Source organism: Meles meles, chromosome 11 (assembly GCF_922984935.1).
Source record: "Meles meles chromosome 11, mMelMel3.1 paternal haplotype, whole genome shotgun sequence".
In the NCBI taxonomy this organism is placed as follows: domain Eukaryota; kingdom Metazoa; phylum Chordata; class Mammalia; order Carnivora; family Mustelidae; genus Meles; species Meles meles.
This window is the reverse complement of record NC_060076.1, coordinates 10484174-10501436: the sequence shown is the minus strand read 5'-3', so window position 1 is coordinate 10501436 and position 17263 is coordinate 10484174. Positions and strand designations below refer to the sequence as shown.

General features: G+C 58.8%; 1 protein-coding gene across 3 annotated transcripts in view; it reads left to right on the top strand.

Annotated features, from left to right (window-relative positions):
* Positions 1-17263, top strand: part of NEK6 (NIMA related kinase 6) — an 82605-nt gene that overhangs the window by 24594 nt on the left and 40748 nt on the right. Inside the window, exons 1-4 of one of the 3 annotated variants that reach the window (XM_046023278.1) lie at positions 6330-6335; positions 11114-11120; positions 11842-11846; positions 14272-14389. In XM_046023278.1, coding sequence (XP_045879234.1) covers positions 14300-14389 — 90 coding nt within the window. In that variant the 5' untranslated portion in view covers positions 6330-6335; positions 11114-11120; positions 11842-11846; positions 14272-14299. Of the gene's footprint in view, positions 1-4697; positions 4795-6329; positions 6336-11113; positions 11121-11841; positions 11847-14271; positions 14390-17263 lie in introns of those variants that run through there. The other 2 variants (XM_046023279.1, XM_046023280.1) reach the window with 2 other exon arrangements.

Here is a 17263-nt window from a genome sequence, read left to right as displayed (position 1 = left end):
TTTTAAGCATCTGATACAAACCCAGGCCCCACACAGGGAATTTTCCATAAGGTCTTCTGAGCTTCATGATGGCCCTGGGAATTTAGGTATGTCCCCATTTTACAGATAAGAAAACTGAGGCTCAAAGCGTGAAATAACTTACCTAAGGTCACACAGCCAGTGGTCGAGGAAGTTAGGATTCACACTTGACTCTGACGTGCATGTGTCCCCCAGTGGCCCACTGTGTCACCCCCTCCCCGGGTGTGCTGGTAAGTCTTTAGTAAACAGTTCCCTGGGAGGAGGTGGAGGGAGGGACTTGTCCAAAGCCCGGGCTTGTCGTATTTGCCAAATTCCATGGTGTAAATCTTCCTTGCATGTTTGATTTCAAGTGACCAGAGTGACACGGACTGTCTCACAAAATCCCTGAGAATGTCGCACACAGCCCTCCCGAGCCAGCAGTGACTCCAATGTGTGTCTTCCTCCCAACCCCCTTTGCAAGCCCACGGAAGGTCAGCGGTGGCCCCCGGCCTGGGACTGCAGACTGGAAGCAGGCAAATGGCTGGGGTGGGGATATGCGTGCCTCCGGGCACATCCCCAGTCCTGTCCCACCGGCGCCCCTGCAACATCTTGGGTTCTCCGTGTCACACAGAGACTTGGGCAGGATCATGAGACCCGCAGACACCTGGGCAGTACGGCACCTGGAGTAGTAAGGCCTGCCAGCCCCGCCGTGTGCGGTGTTCCTGCCGGGCCCAGAGCAGAGCCCTGTAAACGCCGGGATGTAATGGACAATAAAAGTCGCTGGAAAATAGTGAGTCTCCTAGGACCACCGGCGTCCCTGCCACATGCCGCCTGCCGAAACCTCGAGCCCTGTGATCATGAGGCACGATCGTCACATAAATATATAGGGTCTCTCGCCAGCCGCCAGCCAAGATTTATTTCACTGAGACAGCTGGGGGAGGGGAATGGCTCAGATTCCTCGTCTTGGTGACTTTGTGAAACGCTTTGCCATCGTTCCCCTGCCTCCGAGAGAATGCCACGGGAGCCAGTTGGGCCTCTCCAACCCTTCTGAGAGGGGGGATCCTCCAGAGGCCATGGGTGCCTCCTACCTAGCACATTCGCAGGCCCAAGGGCCCGGCTGGCCTTGAGATGGGAGTCCCCTCCCCCCCCCCCGACCTTTTTGTGAACGGTCGGTTTGCAGAGAGGGTTTCCAGAAATATTTGCTACTGAACGAGCGCGGTTTTTACGAGGATAACGGTAATCGTAATAGTAGCTATGGCCACGTTTACTGAGCTCTGGTGTACACCTGGGTCCTGGTAGTCCTAGGCTGGTGTTTTGCCTGTGAGTCCTCGCTTAACAACCCTAAGAGGTGGGTCCTACCTGGCCCCTGTTTGCAGAAGAGGGAACAGCAAAGAGGTGACTTCGGGACTTGCCCTGAGCTTGTGCGGACCAAGGCAGTGCAGGATTTGAACTTCAGGCTCTCTGCCTCCAGAGCCTGTGCTGGGCTGCCTCTCCGTCTCCTTACGGCCTGGCTGCTTGGTCCCAGGCGAACCCAGTGCCACCACCTCCCTGAAGCCACCTTGATTAGCTCAGATTAGAAGCAATGGCCCCTTTTGTGGTTTTGCAACCCAGAGAAGCACTTTGCTCTGGTTCCCCCCACTCCCCATCACACTGGCTTTTTCCCTGAAGGCAGGAAGCTGGTGTGTGTGCCACAGAGGATGTCCAGGACTCGGGCTTGCATCTTCATCCAGGGGCTGCCTCCCTGCAGCAGGGACTCCTCCGGCAAGTCACAGGCCTCTGGGCCTCAGTCTCCTCAACTGTCATACGGCTGCACTGTCTGCCTCGCAGGGTTGCTTGATGAGAGCACAAATTGCCAACGCGCCTGAGGGCTCTGGTCCAGCATCAAGCACTTAGGGGCCACTCTAGCGAGAACCCCCCATCTACTTCCCCTGCCTCCGTGGTTGTGGGCCTGGGAGCCGGGTGGCCTCTGAGCCACGCCCCACTATGCTGTGGCTTGTTGCGAATGGGGCAGGCAGTGTTCATGGGGCTTCTGAGTTTTCTAAAACCAGACAGAGTGTGCCCTCTGCAATTCCAGACCCAGAAGGTCTGGTTTTTCTCCCAGGAATGTGCACACGATTAGATGCGGGATCCCTGAGCTCAGCTGCGGGGCACCAGCAAGGTCTCTCCATCAGCCTTCTCCAAACGCCAGCGCAGAAAGAGCCCTCCCCAACTCATCCCACCCCCTGACGGTGGCGCTGACCACCGTGCTCTCAGTGGGGAACTGAGCCCCAGACACAGGCTGCGATTTCCCCAGGGTCAGGCAGTCCTCTGAGAGTCCCTGAGGGGCCCTGTGACCACCCCCCCCCCCTCCAGCCACCACACCATACACCAACCTCGGAGCAGAAATCCCCCACAGCAGTTACAAATGACCTTGCACTGCCCAGGCCCTGCTTGGGTCATCGAGGGTCCTGGGGGGAGAACACAACACAGGATGGTACAGGCACCCCCCTGTGGGACCCCAGCAGCTGGGGTTCCCTGCTGGCCAGTCACTCCACACCAGGTGGCAGGACTGGACGGAGAAGCGGGGCTCGGCCTCGTGGGGATGGTGCTGGAGGCGCATGCTGGCTCTGGAGGCCCCGAGAGCCTTGCAGCAGGCGGAGGGGTGGGGGTGCCTGTCTGAGCCCCTCTGCGCCGCTCTATCCTCTCGTCCGTGTCCGGGGTGGATAGCTGGGCAGTGACCAGCAGTGACCATGAATGTGGGAGGGTGTGTAGGCTGAGTAGAGCTGACTTAGACTTCTGGAAGTTTCTTGCCCTCACCATCCTCCCCAGGCCCAGGAGGAAGAGGAAGGCTCCCCGGGGTTGGCTCACCCAGTGTGGATCTGTTTTCCCTGGGTGCCGTGCTGCGTCCCCAGCCGCAGGAGCACAGGAGCCCCTAGAGACAGGTCTCTGCCCTGGGGAGAATTCCTCTCCAGGAGCCAGGAGCCCAGAAGCAGAAGAACAACAAGGTTTAGACAGAAGGTGCCCAACTCGGGGGCCTGACCCGGCCAGTCGGGAGCTTCCTCTCTTGAGTCAAGGCTGATGACACCCACCTAGTCGGGTCACGGAGGACTGTCCTTGAGGCGTGTGGCATGCACCAGGGCCTGGGTGGGGGCCCTAGCCCGCAGGCCTGGGGAAGGCTGGCCTGGGCCCAGCAGCGGCCACCCAGGGGGCCAGCACCTGGCATATGCCTGACAGTTGGGCCCGGCCAGCGGGGAAGGTATGTTGGCAGGTGGCCGAGCTGCAGGGCCAGGATCTGGCTCGGTGTGTCCTCTGGGGCCTCAGCTGCCATATGCCTGTGTCAGTCCCAGCGCTCGGGCTGCAGATGGGGCATGGGGGGGTGGTGCCTAGGGCGGAGGTGGCTCTTGTTCTGGAGGAGGGAGGCAGGTGTCCGCCACGGGAGTGCTTCTTGGAATCGGAGACCGAGGGTTGGGGCCGGCCTGGAGCCTTCCCGCTTCCTCCCATATACGCGCAGGTCCCCGGCTCTGAGCCCGCTGCACAGTGCCATTCCCCTCCGCTTCTGAAGCTGCCCGTTCACGCACGCCAGCTCAGCCTCTCCCTGGTGTAAGCAGCTGTCCAGGACCTCGCCTGGCCCAAAGTGAGAATCTGGCCGTCCTTTTCCGGCAGGCATGTTTCATGTTCTTTTCTGGTTTCTGAATCTGTTTCTGTGTTCGGGGGTTCTCTCCTGCGGAGGCGAGAAGAGCAAGGGGGTTCTGAGCGACCATCAGCCCAGGCCCTGCACAGACAGCCGCTGGGAAGACCTATGGAAGGAGGAAAGTTAGGAACACCCCGAGTCCTGGTTCCTGGATCCGTGGTCTTGCTCAGAGTATGGGACCTGAATAAGAATGTAATACTGATGTCTGCTACATGCCACGCCCACAGCCACGGGCTTTTGATTCATTTAATGTCACATCCCACATTCAGCAACCCAAGGTGGTAACACCGGGGCACGGGAAGCTGGGACACGGCAGAGCCAGGACTCGAACCCACAGTAGCCGCCTACCAGAGCTCTCGCCTGTCAGGCAACAGATATGTTTGGCCCAGCTTACAAAGGAAGAGACTAGAGAGGGTGAGGCTTTTAACGGGACAGCAAGGACTTTTTATACTTCTTAGCACTTGGTGGGCCCCGTTAGGGACGGGCAGGACTGGAGTACAAGGGACACGGGAAGGGTATCTCGGCACTCCCGAAGCCCAGGCTGGTTTAGTCCTGTCATCTGCTGTCAGGGTGCCTGGTGCCGGGTTGGGGGTGACGACTTCATCAAGAGCCTGCAGAGCAAACCCCTTTGCCTGGGATGGGTTAGGGAGGCTGGAGCCTGGCCAGGTGCTGCCCCGGCTGGGCTCACGGCCCTAGCAAGTCGCTAGTCCTCCAGCCTCAGTTTCCTGGGAGGTAAAATGGGGGAGCAGGACTAATGGCGGTCCGAGCCTGCGGTATGGGGCACACAGTGTTTTCTCCTAGACTGGTGGCCGCTGCCCTCAGATGCCCGTCTCTCTGGGGAGCAGTGGGCTCCCTGGTGGCTGTGACAAGTTCCAGTCACCACGGAGGTGACAGCAGAGCTATTTTTGGAGCAGCGCGTGGTGGGGGAGTTTCCTTTTGGCAGTGACTGGGGATGGAAGTCTTGGGCAGGGGAAGTCCCGTACCGAGCCAGGGCCGGCCCCTCTTCCTTCGGCCGCCCTGGCACAGGGAGGCCACCCAGGTCCCCAGAGGCCGCCGCGCCGCACATCCACCCTCCACCCTGAGCTGAGCAGCCCTCCTCCTGAGCCCCTCAGGAGCCACTTTGCAAGGTACTGGCCTTTGCCCTGCCCCCGGCCGCGGGGAACCCCTCACTCTTTCCTGCCGCCTGGGGCCACCACACTTGCCCTGAGCGTGCGCCTGGCCAGTGGCAGGGAGGCCGTTGGGAGAGACTTCTGGAGCCTGGGCTCCTGGGGCACCTGGCCTGGCCAAGCCTCTGCCACCACCGCCCCATCCTCGATTGTCTGCCAGGTGGGGGCTGCCAACGGGTGAGCGCGATCAGCCTGGCATGACCTTTGTCGCCGCCCAGGTGGGAGGTGAGGGCCACTGCCAACAACGGGCTTCATGCTGAGTGATCACGGGCTTTGCCAGAATGCCTGAGGTTATGAGGGAAGCAGAAAAAGCCATTTTTTTTTCCCCTTCTGGGATGAGTTTTGGCTGCCTGGGCTCGTTCTGATGTCTGAGTGGTGAGTTCTCCGCAAGACTCTCCCACCGGAAACTGCCGTCCTTGGGATTACGGTCGTTCTCCTGGGGCCTGGCACCGACTTCTTAAGAACACTGAGGCTGGGGGCTGCCCCACTGGGTTTCCTCCTCCCGTTACTGGTTGTCAGGGCTGACGCCACAGTCTGAGACAGGATTGGGGGGTAGAGGAATTTCTCCCTGAAACTGCGTGTTCCCTGTGGCCCCCGGAATGAGCCGACCTGGGGCCCCAGGTTTTTCCTTCCTAGCCTCTGGTGTTTACAGACCAGGTCAGCAGCCTTTCACCTGGCCCTCCCTTTGTGGCTTGTTAGAGCCGCAGAGGTGAGTGGTTTGGTCTCTGCCTTCGCAGAAATCTCCGGTTGGCGAGAGAAAAACGTGCGGGCAGGGATGACACGGGCACAAACACTGTGGAGCCAGGGAGTCACTGACCGGGGGGAGTCCAGGAAGACTGCTTGGAGGAGGTACCCCAGGTCCGGCTCTGAAGAAGGAGCCAGATTTGCTGGAGGCACTTCATTCCAGGGAGGGGGGCAGAGTCTGCTAAGGCCTGGAGGAGAGAATGAGTTCATTTATCGGAGGGGTAGGGGTCCTCAGCACGGGGGCACTGCCTAAAGGGTACGACACTCCCAGCAGGCTGAGATCCCGCCTTCCTCTGGCTCCAGTCTGCAGGGCTTGCCCCCAGCACATGAGATGAAAACCCAGACTTTAGAGAGAGTTAGGCCTGGGTTTAAACACAGGGCTTGCCATCTGCTAGAGCCAGGGGCTCAGCGGGCCACTTATCTGTGCCTCGGTTTCTTCTTCTGTAAGACAGGGTCGTTGCAGACATCCCCGCAGGGCTGTGCGGAGGCGTGGCCTTTTAACTCCTTGGCACTTAGAAAGTGCCGGATATCTTCCTCTTCCAAGTGGGTGGGATGAAGCATGGCCTTCACCGGGTCCCGGAACAAGAGACCTTCCTGGAGAGAAACCAACGGCCTTGTTGCTCCTTTCCTGAAAGATGAGATGTTTACAGCGCCTACATTTTTTTTCTTCCAGAATTGAGTTTTATTATCCTAGTAGGAGGAAATGAAAGGTGCTTAGGGACCTTCTCAATTTTAAAAAGGCTCTGGGCAGCCGTGCCGTGGGAGGGGAGGTGTGTTTTGAATGGCTTGTGACTTCTGCCGGAGCTCAGACGGTGGGAACCATGCACAGGAGAGCACACACACATAGACACAGGGCAGGAACCGCCGGCCCTCTACCCCTGACTGGTCCGAAGTATGTGCAGCCAGGCCCCAGGCGAGGCAGCTGTGGTTTCGAGACGACTGCAGACGTTGGCTCCTGCTCCAAAGGCCCGCAGAGGAGGAGCAGAGGGTGGCCTAGGAAGCAGTTGGTGCCCAAAAGGTGGGCTTCGGGAAGAACTCCGCTGTGTGGACACCAGCAGAGGGGGAAGGGGGGCCTGGGTAGTGCCCGGCTGCCCCTGCATGCCCACTCTCTGGGATCCGACTGTTTCTTCTTTATGGATGGAGACAGCCAAGGCGTGACTTGCCCGGGAGCCCACAGGAGGTGTTGAACCTGAGTAGGACCCAGGATCTGGTCCTGCTGTATGTGTGTGTCTTTGCCTGTGACCGTCCTAGGATCCCCGCGGCTGTGTATGGTTGGGAAGGGGACGCCTCTCTGCTCAGGGGCCTGGGGTTGGGGTGGAAGAGTTGGGAAAGGTAGGAGGCAGGCCCAGGCCAGCTGGACAGAACTTGGAATGCCTTGTGCAGGCCCACGGGCCTTGTCTTGGGGACATTCGGGCGGGAGCTGCAGATTGCGATCGGTGTGTTAGGGACTGGGGGAGGGGGGAGCCTTCCTGCCGTGGGCTGGAGGTTGGCTTAGCAGGCAGGAGATCAGCGGCCGGCCCCGGGTTCTGCAAGACCCACCCTGTGAAGAGGCCCCGGTGCCCAGGGAGGCCGGGGCTGGTCATGGCCCCGGGTCTTAGAGAAGACAGGCTCCTGCTGGTCCTGAAGCTGAGGAATCCAAGCAGCATGTTTGGCTTTGGGGGTGGGGAGCGAGGGGACGTAGGCCCCGTCAGGAAACCAGACACCGTCTGTGGCTCATCCCCTATGGCTCCCAGGCCCCCGTGACTCTGGCCCAAGATCTGGCTGCTTCCTGTCAAATGATGAATGGGTAACGTCTGCTTATCCCAGGACCAGAAGAGAAGTGGGGCTGGGGTAGGGGGAGGACACAGCAGCTGAAGCCAAACCTCTGGACCTGAATTCGTTCATTCGTTCACTCTTCCAAGGCAGTATGGGCTAGGGGAGTCCGGCAGACTCGGTTCCAAGTGTTAGTCCTGCCCATGGCCTGCTGTGTGACCCGGGGCCCATCCCTTAACCAGTCTGAACTTGTGTATCCTCTTCTACACCAGGTGGATCTTAGCAGCCCCCACCTAGCGTGCCCCCGAGGGAACGAGGTATGCGCAGCACTTGGCGCGTGCCTGCGGCGTACACAGCATGTGCCGCGTTAGTGGCGTGGGGGCTGCTGTCCCGCCCTCCCTGCCAACCCATCTGCGTGTGCAGGACTTTCCTTCTGGCTCCAGGCCCTTGCACTTGGACATGAGGTCGGGTTTCTTTGGAGGCTCACAGCCTTGCTGGTCCAGGAAGCAAGTGTAAAGGGCAACGTTCTCCGACAGGTAGACTCTGGCAAGTCCCGTTTCTCCTCAAGGCCTCTTTCCTCGTCTGCAGAATGGGAGCGCCGGCCCCTCTGGGGCTGCCTGGGAGCCACTCAGATCACTCAGCTCAGGGGAGGCGCTTGATGTGGGTGTTGTCTGAGGCCGAAGCTGGGCCTGCCTTGACCCCACCAGCGGCCGGGCTCCAGGAGCTGCAGCGTCTCCTTGCTGGGCCTCAGATCTCCACTCGCGAAGGGGCCTGCAGGGGTGTGTTGGGCCGGGCTGGCCTGTGGCACCGCTCCTCTTCCGGCAGCAGGCGCCATCCTAGGCTTCTGCCACCAGGGGCCTGCTGGCCAAATGGAAATAGCCCCCGGGTGCCCACACCTGGTGCCCGTGTTGGGTCACTCAGGGTCACTTACTCAGGGAGGAAAGAGGACTGTGGGGGGAGGTTGTGAAGTCACCGTGCTAGTTTCCTGCTTTGGGAAAACAACCCGTAAAGCTGTTCACCACTCTGGAAGGACTGAGAAGAGGAGAGGCCTTCCTCAGGGAAACTGGCCTGGGGTGCGGCGTCCAGGTGACATGGCTGCCTCAGTTGAAGCAGCGAGAATGTGGCCTTGTGGCCGCCGGGAGAACCCTGACCGCATGCAGACGTGCGTACATACGTCTAAGAAAAGGCAGGCAGGACACGCTGTTTCCACCTCAGGGTCTGAGAACAAAGTGAGATGTAATCAAATACCTGACCCCACATGGTGTATGAATGCATCACCACGAGACCCCCCAACATACAGAGCCTCGCATGCATAGACCCCCAAACCTGCCCTGAGCCTTCCTGGGGTCTCGAGTCGTCTTTCAGGGGGAGGGTAAGGGCCTCTGTGGGCTGCCAGCCTCCACGACGTGTATCATTTCACAGTAGGGAAAGGAGGGACATGACGCCTCTAGATGAAGTTTCCAGAAATTGGGAGGCAACGGCCAGGTGACAGTCTGTCCAAGGGACAGAAACGCCCTTGGAGAAGCCTCCTCACCCAGCCCAGGAGGAAGCCCCTTCCGGGGATGCTTGAATGAAATCCAAGGTCCGCATAAGTAGGAGCTCTACGTGAAGGCCAGGCCATGAGGAGAGGCTCACGGTGTTTTGCAAAGGTAGCCACAGTTCATATTAGCGACGGAGGCATTTGTTCCAGAGTGGTCCCAAAGAGGACATGCGGTGAGGCAGATGAAGCATGACTTGGGGGCCAACAGCCCCGGTTCTGTCGCTCACCAGCTCTGTGGCCCTGGGCAAGTCCCCACCCTTCTCTGAGCCCCAGTCCCCATGTCTGCCCCTTGTCCGCTGCCCAGTGAGGGCTACTGCAGACGAGAGTCTCCGAGGACGTTCACGTGTGTCAGGCTCTGCTGGAGGGAGGTCTCATCTGTGAACACATTCGGTCCTCTCCATCTTAAGAGGAACATCTCACTTCCCAGATGAGGAAACTGAGTCACTGCACGGCAAAATGAAGCCAGGCCAGGATTTGAGCCGAGGCACCTGGGCTCCACGGCAGGCCTCGCTGAACCCTTGGGCGCATCCTGATTTGGTTCCTGGGCATCTGGGGGACACGCACATGTGGGGAGCCCGGGTTGGGAACTGCACTAGGCATTCATGGTGCCTCCAAAATGCAGGGCTGTGGTTCCCCACGAAAGAAAGGTCCTCAGTGCGGCCAGTGCCTGGGTCTCACGTTCCATGCATTTTTGGCCCCTGACTTGAGCTTGGCAGCCTGGGCCTCATTGTTCTGCGACTTGGCAGGAGCTGCCTGGTCCAGGCTGCCAGCACCCTGGGCTGCCCGGAGATGTGCGTGTGTGCTGAAGGGCTTTCCCCACGCTCCGTGGCTCAGCAGTCTGAATCCTCTGCCTTGGTCTTTCTGCATCCACACCCCCTAAGAAAAAGTTTGGGGCAGCAATCTCCAGCAAAGGGGTTGGGCTTCCACTGGGGTACAGACAGAATGCAGTCTCTGCAAATGCAGCACCCAGGAGAGCGAGAGCCAGGGGTATCTTGGACCCAGGAGGGGCTTTGGAGTCACTGAGAGCAAATCTCCCCTGTGTAGCTCACTGGCCTCACTACCTTGAGCTTCCTCTCTCAGAGCCTGTTTCCTCATCTATAAAATGGGTCTACCAAGAGCCCAATGCATGGGAAAGGTCTGGCCCACTGGAAGTGTTCAGAGAACCTTCATTGCCTTCGCCCCAAAGATCCCCCCTTCCCTTTCTGCCTCCCTCCCTTCCACCACACCCTGTCTGTCCTCCTCCCACCTCCTCTCCACCCTTCCTTTCCCCTCCTCCTTCCCCTTTGCAGTGTCCCTCTCTGACACTCAGAGACTGTGACTTGCAGAATCCTTCTTGGCCACTTCTCTCCTGGAACAAAGGCCCCTCTTCTTTACTGGGGAACACGTGGTGCAATCCTTCCATTAGGTTCTGGATAGAACAGCTCTTAGGAACAGTAACTTAACCAAAGCTCTAGGGTGTTGGCAGAAAAGGTACCATGGACAGCAGAGCTGCGTCATCGTGATGCTGTCCCAGAGGGCTCGGACTCCAGGGGCTCATGTCCCTGAAGCCCCTGTGATGGGAAATGGCCCCTTGTGGCCCTCCAGCTTTGGGACCACCCCTGCCCGCTCAGCACAGGCCCTATTTTTGAGGAAAGGGGCTTGTTCGGTGGGGAGATGACGTAGGAAGTAACCCACCTTGTGTGTGAGGAAAGGAAGATGATTGTCACTGAGAGCTTGGGAGGAGAGCAGCATGGTGGTTTCAGACAAAGATGCCACCAGGGCTATGAGTCCTGGCTCCACTGCCACGGATCTGGGCGCATCTCTTAACCTCCCTGTGCCTCAGTTTTCCATTCTGTAAAATGGGACAATAATAGACCCTACCCCGTGAGAGACAGGGTCTCTTAACTGAGAGGGGCTAAGAGGTACAGTGTACAGAGCAAGGCCTAGCATGATCAGGGCACACACCTCTTGACTTATCATTATTGTTGCTGGTATTTCTTTTTTGTTTTTAAAAATTTATTTATTTATTTATTTATTTGACAGAGAGAGATCACAAGTAGGCAGAGAGGCAGGCAGACAGAGAGAGGGAAGCAGGCTCCTTGCTGAGCAGAGAGCCTGATGCAGGGCTCAATCCCAGGACCCTGAGATCAGGACCTGAGCCGAAGGCAGAGGCTTTAACCCACTGAGCCACCCAGGCGCCCCTGTTGCTGGTGTTTCTGATGAGACCAGGGACCCCTCAGCCGTGCTCCTGGAGCCCTGTGTGAGGCCCGGGGTGGGCTCCTGAGTATGCAGTCTGCAGCCTCTGGGTGCAGATGTTGGGAGGGTGTCGCTAATAATCACATAGGGCAAATGGAGATGACCTTGGCAGACACCTGCTAAGCCTCCGACCAGTACGACTTGCCCAGTCTCCCAGCTGGTGAGGGCCAGGGCCAAGATGCAAACGCAGGCCCAAAGGCCCCAAGAGGCTGAGTGGGGTTAGATGCGGGTAGGGGGAGATGTAGAGACACACGCCATGGTTCGTAGTCCACAGACGTCTGTGGGACGGTGGGTGGGCGCCTGGGTGGGCCTGGGTGGGCCTGGCCGCTGGGCCGCTTTGACACTTTCAGAGATAAAGACAGAACCTTCTTGCTGAAGACAGTTCTCCAACCTCTCCCTGGAGGTCTCCCTAAGGGCAGAGGACGGTGAACATGTCACCCCGAGGGTTCTGGGGGTGCAGCCTGGGAAGCCTGCAGGAGTCTGGGGTTTTATCTTAAAATGCATGCGCATTTTACATTCCCTTCCCTGTGAATCCGTTTATGGTGCACACATCCCCCCACGCCCCACGAGTAACAGCACCTCGGAAGCAGCTCGTGTTTGTGTGTTTATTCTGGGGCTCTTCCTCCAGGGCCTCACTGTGTCCCCCTGCAGGTGTGCGCTCGCTCCGCAGTGGGAACACAGGCACAGATGGTGGCGAGACACCGAGGGGGCCGTGGTCCCATCTGCAGTTCAGGAAGCCTCGGTGGCCCACGCAGAGGAGGGCTTGGTGGGCAGGGCACGGGCGCGGGGAGGCCCAGGGGCCCTGGTGGGAGGTGAGTCCCACACTGGGACAGAGTCAGGGGAATGGGGGGTGGGGACAGGAGAGGCTTCCAAAGTACAGACACACCCCCACAGCACCTTCCTCCTGCCCCGGATCCAGGACAAGAGATAAAAGAGAGCAAGAAATCTATCCATAAAATGCCCTGTCTGTGGGTCAAACCTGCCTCAGGGCTGGCAGCTTCACAACCAGGTGACGGCACGGGCCACGGCTGGCTGGACCCGGCCCTCGCCCTGCACGCGCTCCCCACTGCCGAGGGCTCCTCTGTGAGCCCGAGTCTGGTGGCCTTGCTTTCTGCCGTCTCCTGTGCAGCTTTACCCCGAAGCAGCTGCCAGTGCACGGCGTGTGAGGGAGGAGTCGGCCTGTCCTGAGGTCACCGAGGAAGAGTGGACGCTGGACCCCAGAAGGCCCAGAGAGGCTTGGGGAACCTTCGAGTGCAGAGCTAGGGAGGGAGAACTGGAGAGTCCAGTTCAGTGGGTCATTGGGGTCTTGGCGGACATCCTTTGATGAGGCATCACAGACGTCCCTGAGCCTGGGAGGACTGGAAGCCACCCGCGGCAGCCGGAGAAGGAAGGGAGAGATTCCTCTCCCGCCGCCAGGACGCCCGTGTTCACGAGGGTGGGCCTTGACTTGGGAGGTCTGTGCAGCGGAGCTGGACCCGGGGACGGCTCTCAGTCTGGGGTTTGGCTGCTGGGTGTAGATGGAGAGAGGCAGAGTCCATCTGGGGAGAAAGTGCTGTCTTCGGTTGGTTCTCCAGACGCAGACCCTGCGAGTGAGCAAACCAGAAGGGAATGGGAGGGCAGACGAGCTGGGGTGTGACCTCAGACCAAACCCGCGGCCTCCACCCAGGGCCTAGAGCGTGAGTCACGCCTCACACTGTCTGGGTGTCCTGACCCAGCCAAGGGCACTTTCACACTGGACCTCTTGGTCATTGATTAACAGTTGTCGGAGGGGCTGCCGGTTCCTAGGGACTCTGGCTCTCCGGAGGGTATAGACAAAGCTGCTCCCACAGCCTGGGCCAGTCCTGAGGGGCTCTGTTTGGGGTGTGTGGAGTCCATGGGGCAGCCAGGACGGGGGTCTGGCAGAAGTAGCAGCAGCAGCCAGATTCGGGGGCCCCTCACCACATGCCTGCTCGACGACAGGGACCTCCTGGGCACTGGCCCCTTTTATTCTCCACAGCCCTGTGGCAGCCCCAGCCTGGCCCTGGACCCAGGAGGTGCTGCAGAAGTGCCTCTGGTTACAGGACAGGCTTTCCTCCCAAGGAGGAGGGCTTTTCCCCTTGCGTCCCGGAGGGTCGCGTGCGGGGGCCAGGCCAGGTGCCGGCTCTCCCTTCCAGCTGTGCGGTGCTTCTGTATGCCTCAGCCTTGGGCCCTGCCCCAGAGGCAGCGCTCTGCCAGGGAGGCTGGCATTGGGAGTGATTCTTAGATGACATTTCGGGCACATAGTGGTCGCTCAGTCAGGCTGGGGTTACCATGGCAACTGGCAGCTAGCAACCTTGACTCTCCTAGGGGCCTCTGACATGGCACCCTAAACCCTGGGGGTACAGGGGACTTCCCCCTTGTGCAGAGGGCTCTGCACTTGCCCAGAGGTTTATGCCTATGAGGGGGAACCCATGGCCTTGGCCTTCCCTGCGTTTGGAGCACCAGGGCCCAGCAGGGATGGAGATGTTGGGTCCTACCTGCAGCTGCTACACAGTCTGACTCAACATCTCTCTCCTGACCCCCCAGGTGGTCAACCTGGCTTTTTGTGGGGGTGATCATGGGGGCAGGGCTTTGTAACTGCCCCCAGGAGACAGGAAGGACAATAATGGGAAAGAACAAGACTTTGGTGGGACGCCTGGGTGGCTCAGTCGGTTAGGCGTCTGCCTTCGGCTCAGGTCATGATCCTAGGGTTCTGGAATCGAGCCCCACATCGGGCTCCCTGCTCAGCGGGGAGCCTGCTTCTCTCTCTCTCTGCTTGTGCTCTCTCTCGCTATCTCTGTCTTTCTCTCTCAAATAAATAAGTAAATAAAATCTTTAAAGGAAAAAAAAAGTAAGAACCAGGCTGTGGAGCCTAGTACTTGTGAAGTTGAATGGGCACCTCCTTTGCTGGCCGGGTTGGGGTGGAGGGGATACCTTTAGACTTTGCCCTGCGCAGAGCCTGTTCCCCTCCCCCCAGGGGGGACAACCCTCGCACCCTTGTCAGACAGGGTACCGGAGGGAAGGTGTGTCACGTGGGCTGTTGAGTCCCAGCCCTGCACTCCGGGACCCCCACCAGAACATGAGGTGAATGGACGCACCTCCCCCAGCCCAGGGCCGTCAAGGGGAGAAGGTGAATGGGCATGTGTGTAAGAAAGCGTTTTCTTTTGCAGCCCGTGCCCCGTGAGGCTGGCATGCAGGATGGCCGGACAGCCCAGCCACGTGCCCCCCGGAGGGAGCCCAAACAACCTCTGCCACAGCCCAGGGCCTGCCCATGCCCCGGACCCACAGGTGAGCCCTTTGCCTTTGTCTGCAGAGCGCTGGGGCCTCGACAAGGAGCTCGGGTCCCTGAAGCTGCTTCACCCCAATGGCCGGAGGAAGCTGCTCCCCACCCCCCCACAGACAGAGTCACTTCTGGAATGCTTCCAAGGGTGGGAGTGCAGCTCACTACCAACCTGGTCAGCCCCGATACCACTCAGCGGCACTCAGAGACTCCTTCTCTGGGCCGGACTCCCAGATTTCCCTGTGAACGGAACAACTTAGACTCAGCAGGATCAGGGCTGCTTAGAAAGGCCAGGAGAGAGGAGAGAGTGAGGGGCTCTGGGGAACAGGAGCCTGTGTGTGGGGTCAGAAAGCGCTTCCTCACTCTCAGCTGAAGTCAGCTTCCCTTTTTGGTTTTAGCTCTGTCCTGGCGCTCTTCAGCCCTTTTCATCTAGAACCAACAGAGCCTCAGGACACTGGTTTCTTTACACCTGCCTCACGCTCTGTAGATTCTTAGAGAGCCAGGCCGCCTCCCGCAGCTTTCTGAAGGTGGCTTCTGGGGTCCCCAGCTGCATGCATCCTCTGCGGGTTTTGAATGTGCTGTTCCCTGGGTCTGGAGGGCCTTTCCCTGCTCCTCCTCCAGGCCTTGGTCCAGATGCTGTAGCTTCTAGGGAGCCTTCCTGTTCCCTCCCATTCCCTCCCCTGTGCGGCCCAGGCACTGGGCTCTGGCCACAGCATCCCACTGAGGAACTGGTTCCTGAGCCTGCCTCTGTTCCTAAACAGGAGGTCTGGGGCGGGGCTATATCCATCCCATCATCCCAGGCCAGGCCCAGAGGAGCCCCCTCGATGCCGGCTGAGTTCGTGAACAGCAGATACATGTGGCTGTGTGTGGGGCAGAGGCAGGCCTGCTCTTAGAAAGCACACAGCCTCATGGGAGAGAAAGGCAGGAAACAGGGCAGAAGAAACTCAGGGACCCTTGGAGCTCCAGAAAACACATGATCCGACCGAGATGGCCAGAGAGGCCGCCTTGAGAAATTGTGTCTCAGAGATCTGGTGGGGGCAGGCTGGCCAGGTCAGACAGGGCCAGGTGCTGCGGGGCCTTGGGGATAGCCTGGGATGATGAAAAGTCATGTCCAGGGTTGGCTTTTTCCCCCAAAGCTAGAAGACCTGAATCAGGGGAAACTTCGAGACAGCTACCTTTTCGAGCCCCAGAAGGCTCGTCGCAACCTCTAAGTACTCCTTCCTGTTGGAGGACGTCAGGTGGACTGCTGTTTGACCCACTTGGACAGGGCTGCCATGTGCGGTTGTGCGGGTGTGCACTGCACAAAAGCGCCTGGTCAAGGAGGCAGCTGAGTCTGAGATCCTTCTCCTACACCTGAGTTTTCACCAACCCATGCTCCCTTTGTGGGACTCTATCAGCCCAAAGGAAGGATCAATTTTATAGGTTCACACAGAGGTGAGACATGTGAACTAGTAGACTAGTGTGTGTATGTGTGTGTGTGCACGCATGCATGTATCTGTGTGCACGGCACCCCCCCCACACACACAGTGTCCTAGGGCATCTGCCCTATTGGTGCTTTCCACTCCTATTACTGGATGGGACACGGGCTCATTTCCCAGGTGGAATTTGGGGAGGCAGATCCCAGAAAGCCCAAAGGCCCGTGGACGCTGCTGGTGCTGAGTCCACCAGGACAGCTCACTGCTGCTGGGGCCAGTGCGGCCTCCTCGGGTAATGTAGCAATTTGTCATATTAAGTCATTCACTAACAATTGAGTCCCCCTTGATTAATCTCCCAGAATTAGCCAGTTGCATTTTGAGCAATTAGGGTTAATTACAGCCTCATTTGGCAGAGAAGAGAGCCCCGTAATTATTTCACAAACAAGGCAAGGCGGTGGCGGGCGGTGGCGTCCGGGCGTCTGGTTGCACATGTTGGAGTGGGTAATGACACAGTTAAGTGGAATTAGACACGATTCCTGCCGTTGGGCAGCGGCCGTCAGCAAAGGAGTCCTGCGTCCCACAAGCATCTGGCCGGGGTTGCCGAACCAGGGTGCGCAGCCGTGTAGACACCGGCATGGCCCGGGGCAGGGCAGGAAGGGAATGAGGCCAGGCGGGCACTTCCTCTCTCCTCCGCTCATGAAGTGCAGGTATTTAAACACCATCTGGGGAGACATCGTGGCCCCAATCTTGCCTGTTTGGGGACATAGAAACACCTCAGATTGACAGCAGAGGCATTTTCCTTGAAGGCAGGAGGCCCTGCTGTTTCCCTGAAATCATCCTTAGAAAAAGGTGCTGGGACCCGCAATGGCGAGAGTACTGCCCTCGGTCTAGACCAGGCGGGGCCCAGATCCCAACTCCAGCCCTCACCAGCCAGGCAACAGCTGGTAAATGAGCTGAGCCTCCGTTTCCTCATCTGTGAAATGGGGCCATGAAGACTAAGTGAGATGGACCACTTTAAACCCCCAGCAGGGCATCTGACATCGTGGGTGTTAAGGAAATGTGTGCCACTGATTTCATTCTTCTCTTTGAGCCTCCATTTTCGTGTTCGTGGCTCAGGAGCCCAGATCTGAAATGCCCACAGTGTAGAAGAGACCACTCAGACTGGTTTTGTTATGCCCAAGACTGGTGGTTTATCATTTCTGGGAGTTTTCTAGCTGTGAGAGCCGTCCGCTTATTAAAATACGTCTGCTGACCCTGGTGAAGTCACAGGTGAAGTTACTGAGGTTTCAAATGAGTGAACGAGTGCATGCGTGTAATTGAGGGGAAGAGCTGAATGCCGGATGCTCTAGGACTTGACCACTCCGCTGCAGAGCGCTTTCATCGGGAATGAAACAGAGCTGACCCACTAGGAGTCATGTGAATTTGCAGGAAGGGGAAAGGTGCTCTTGTCTGAGAATGCCCTGGTCC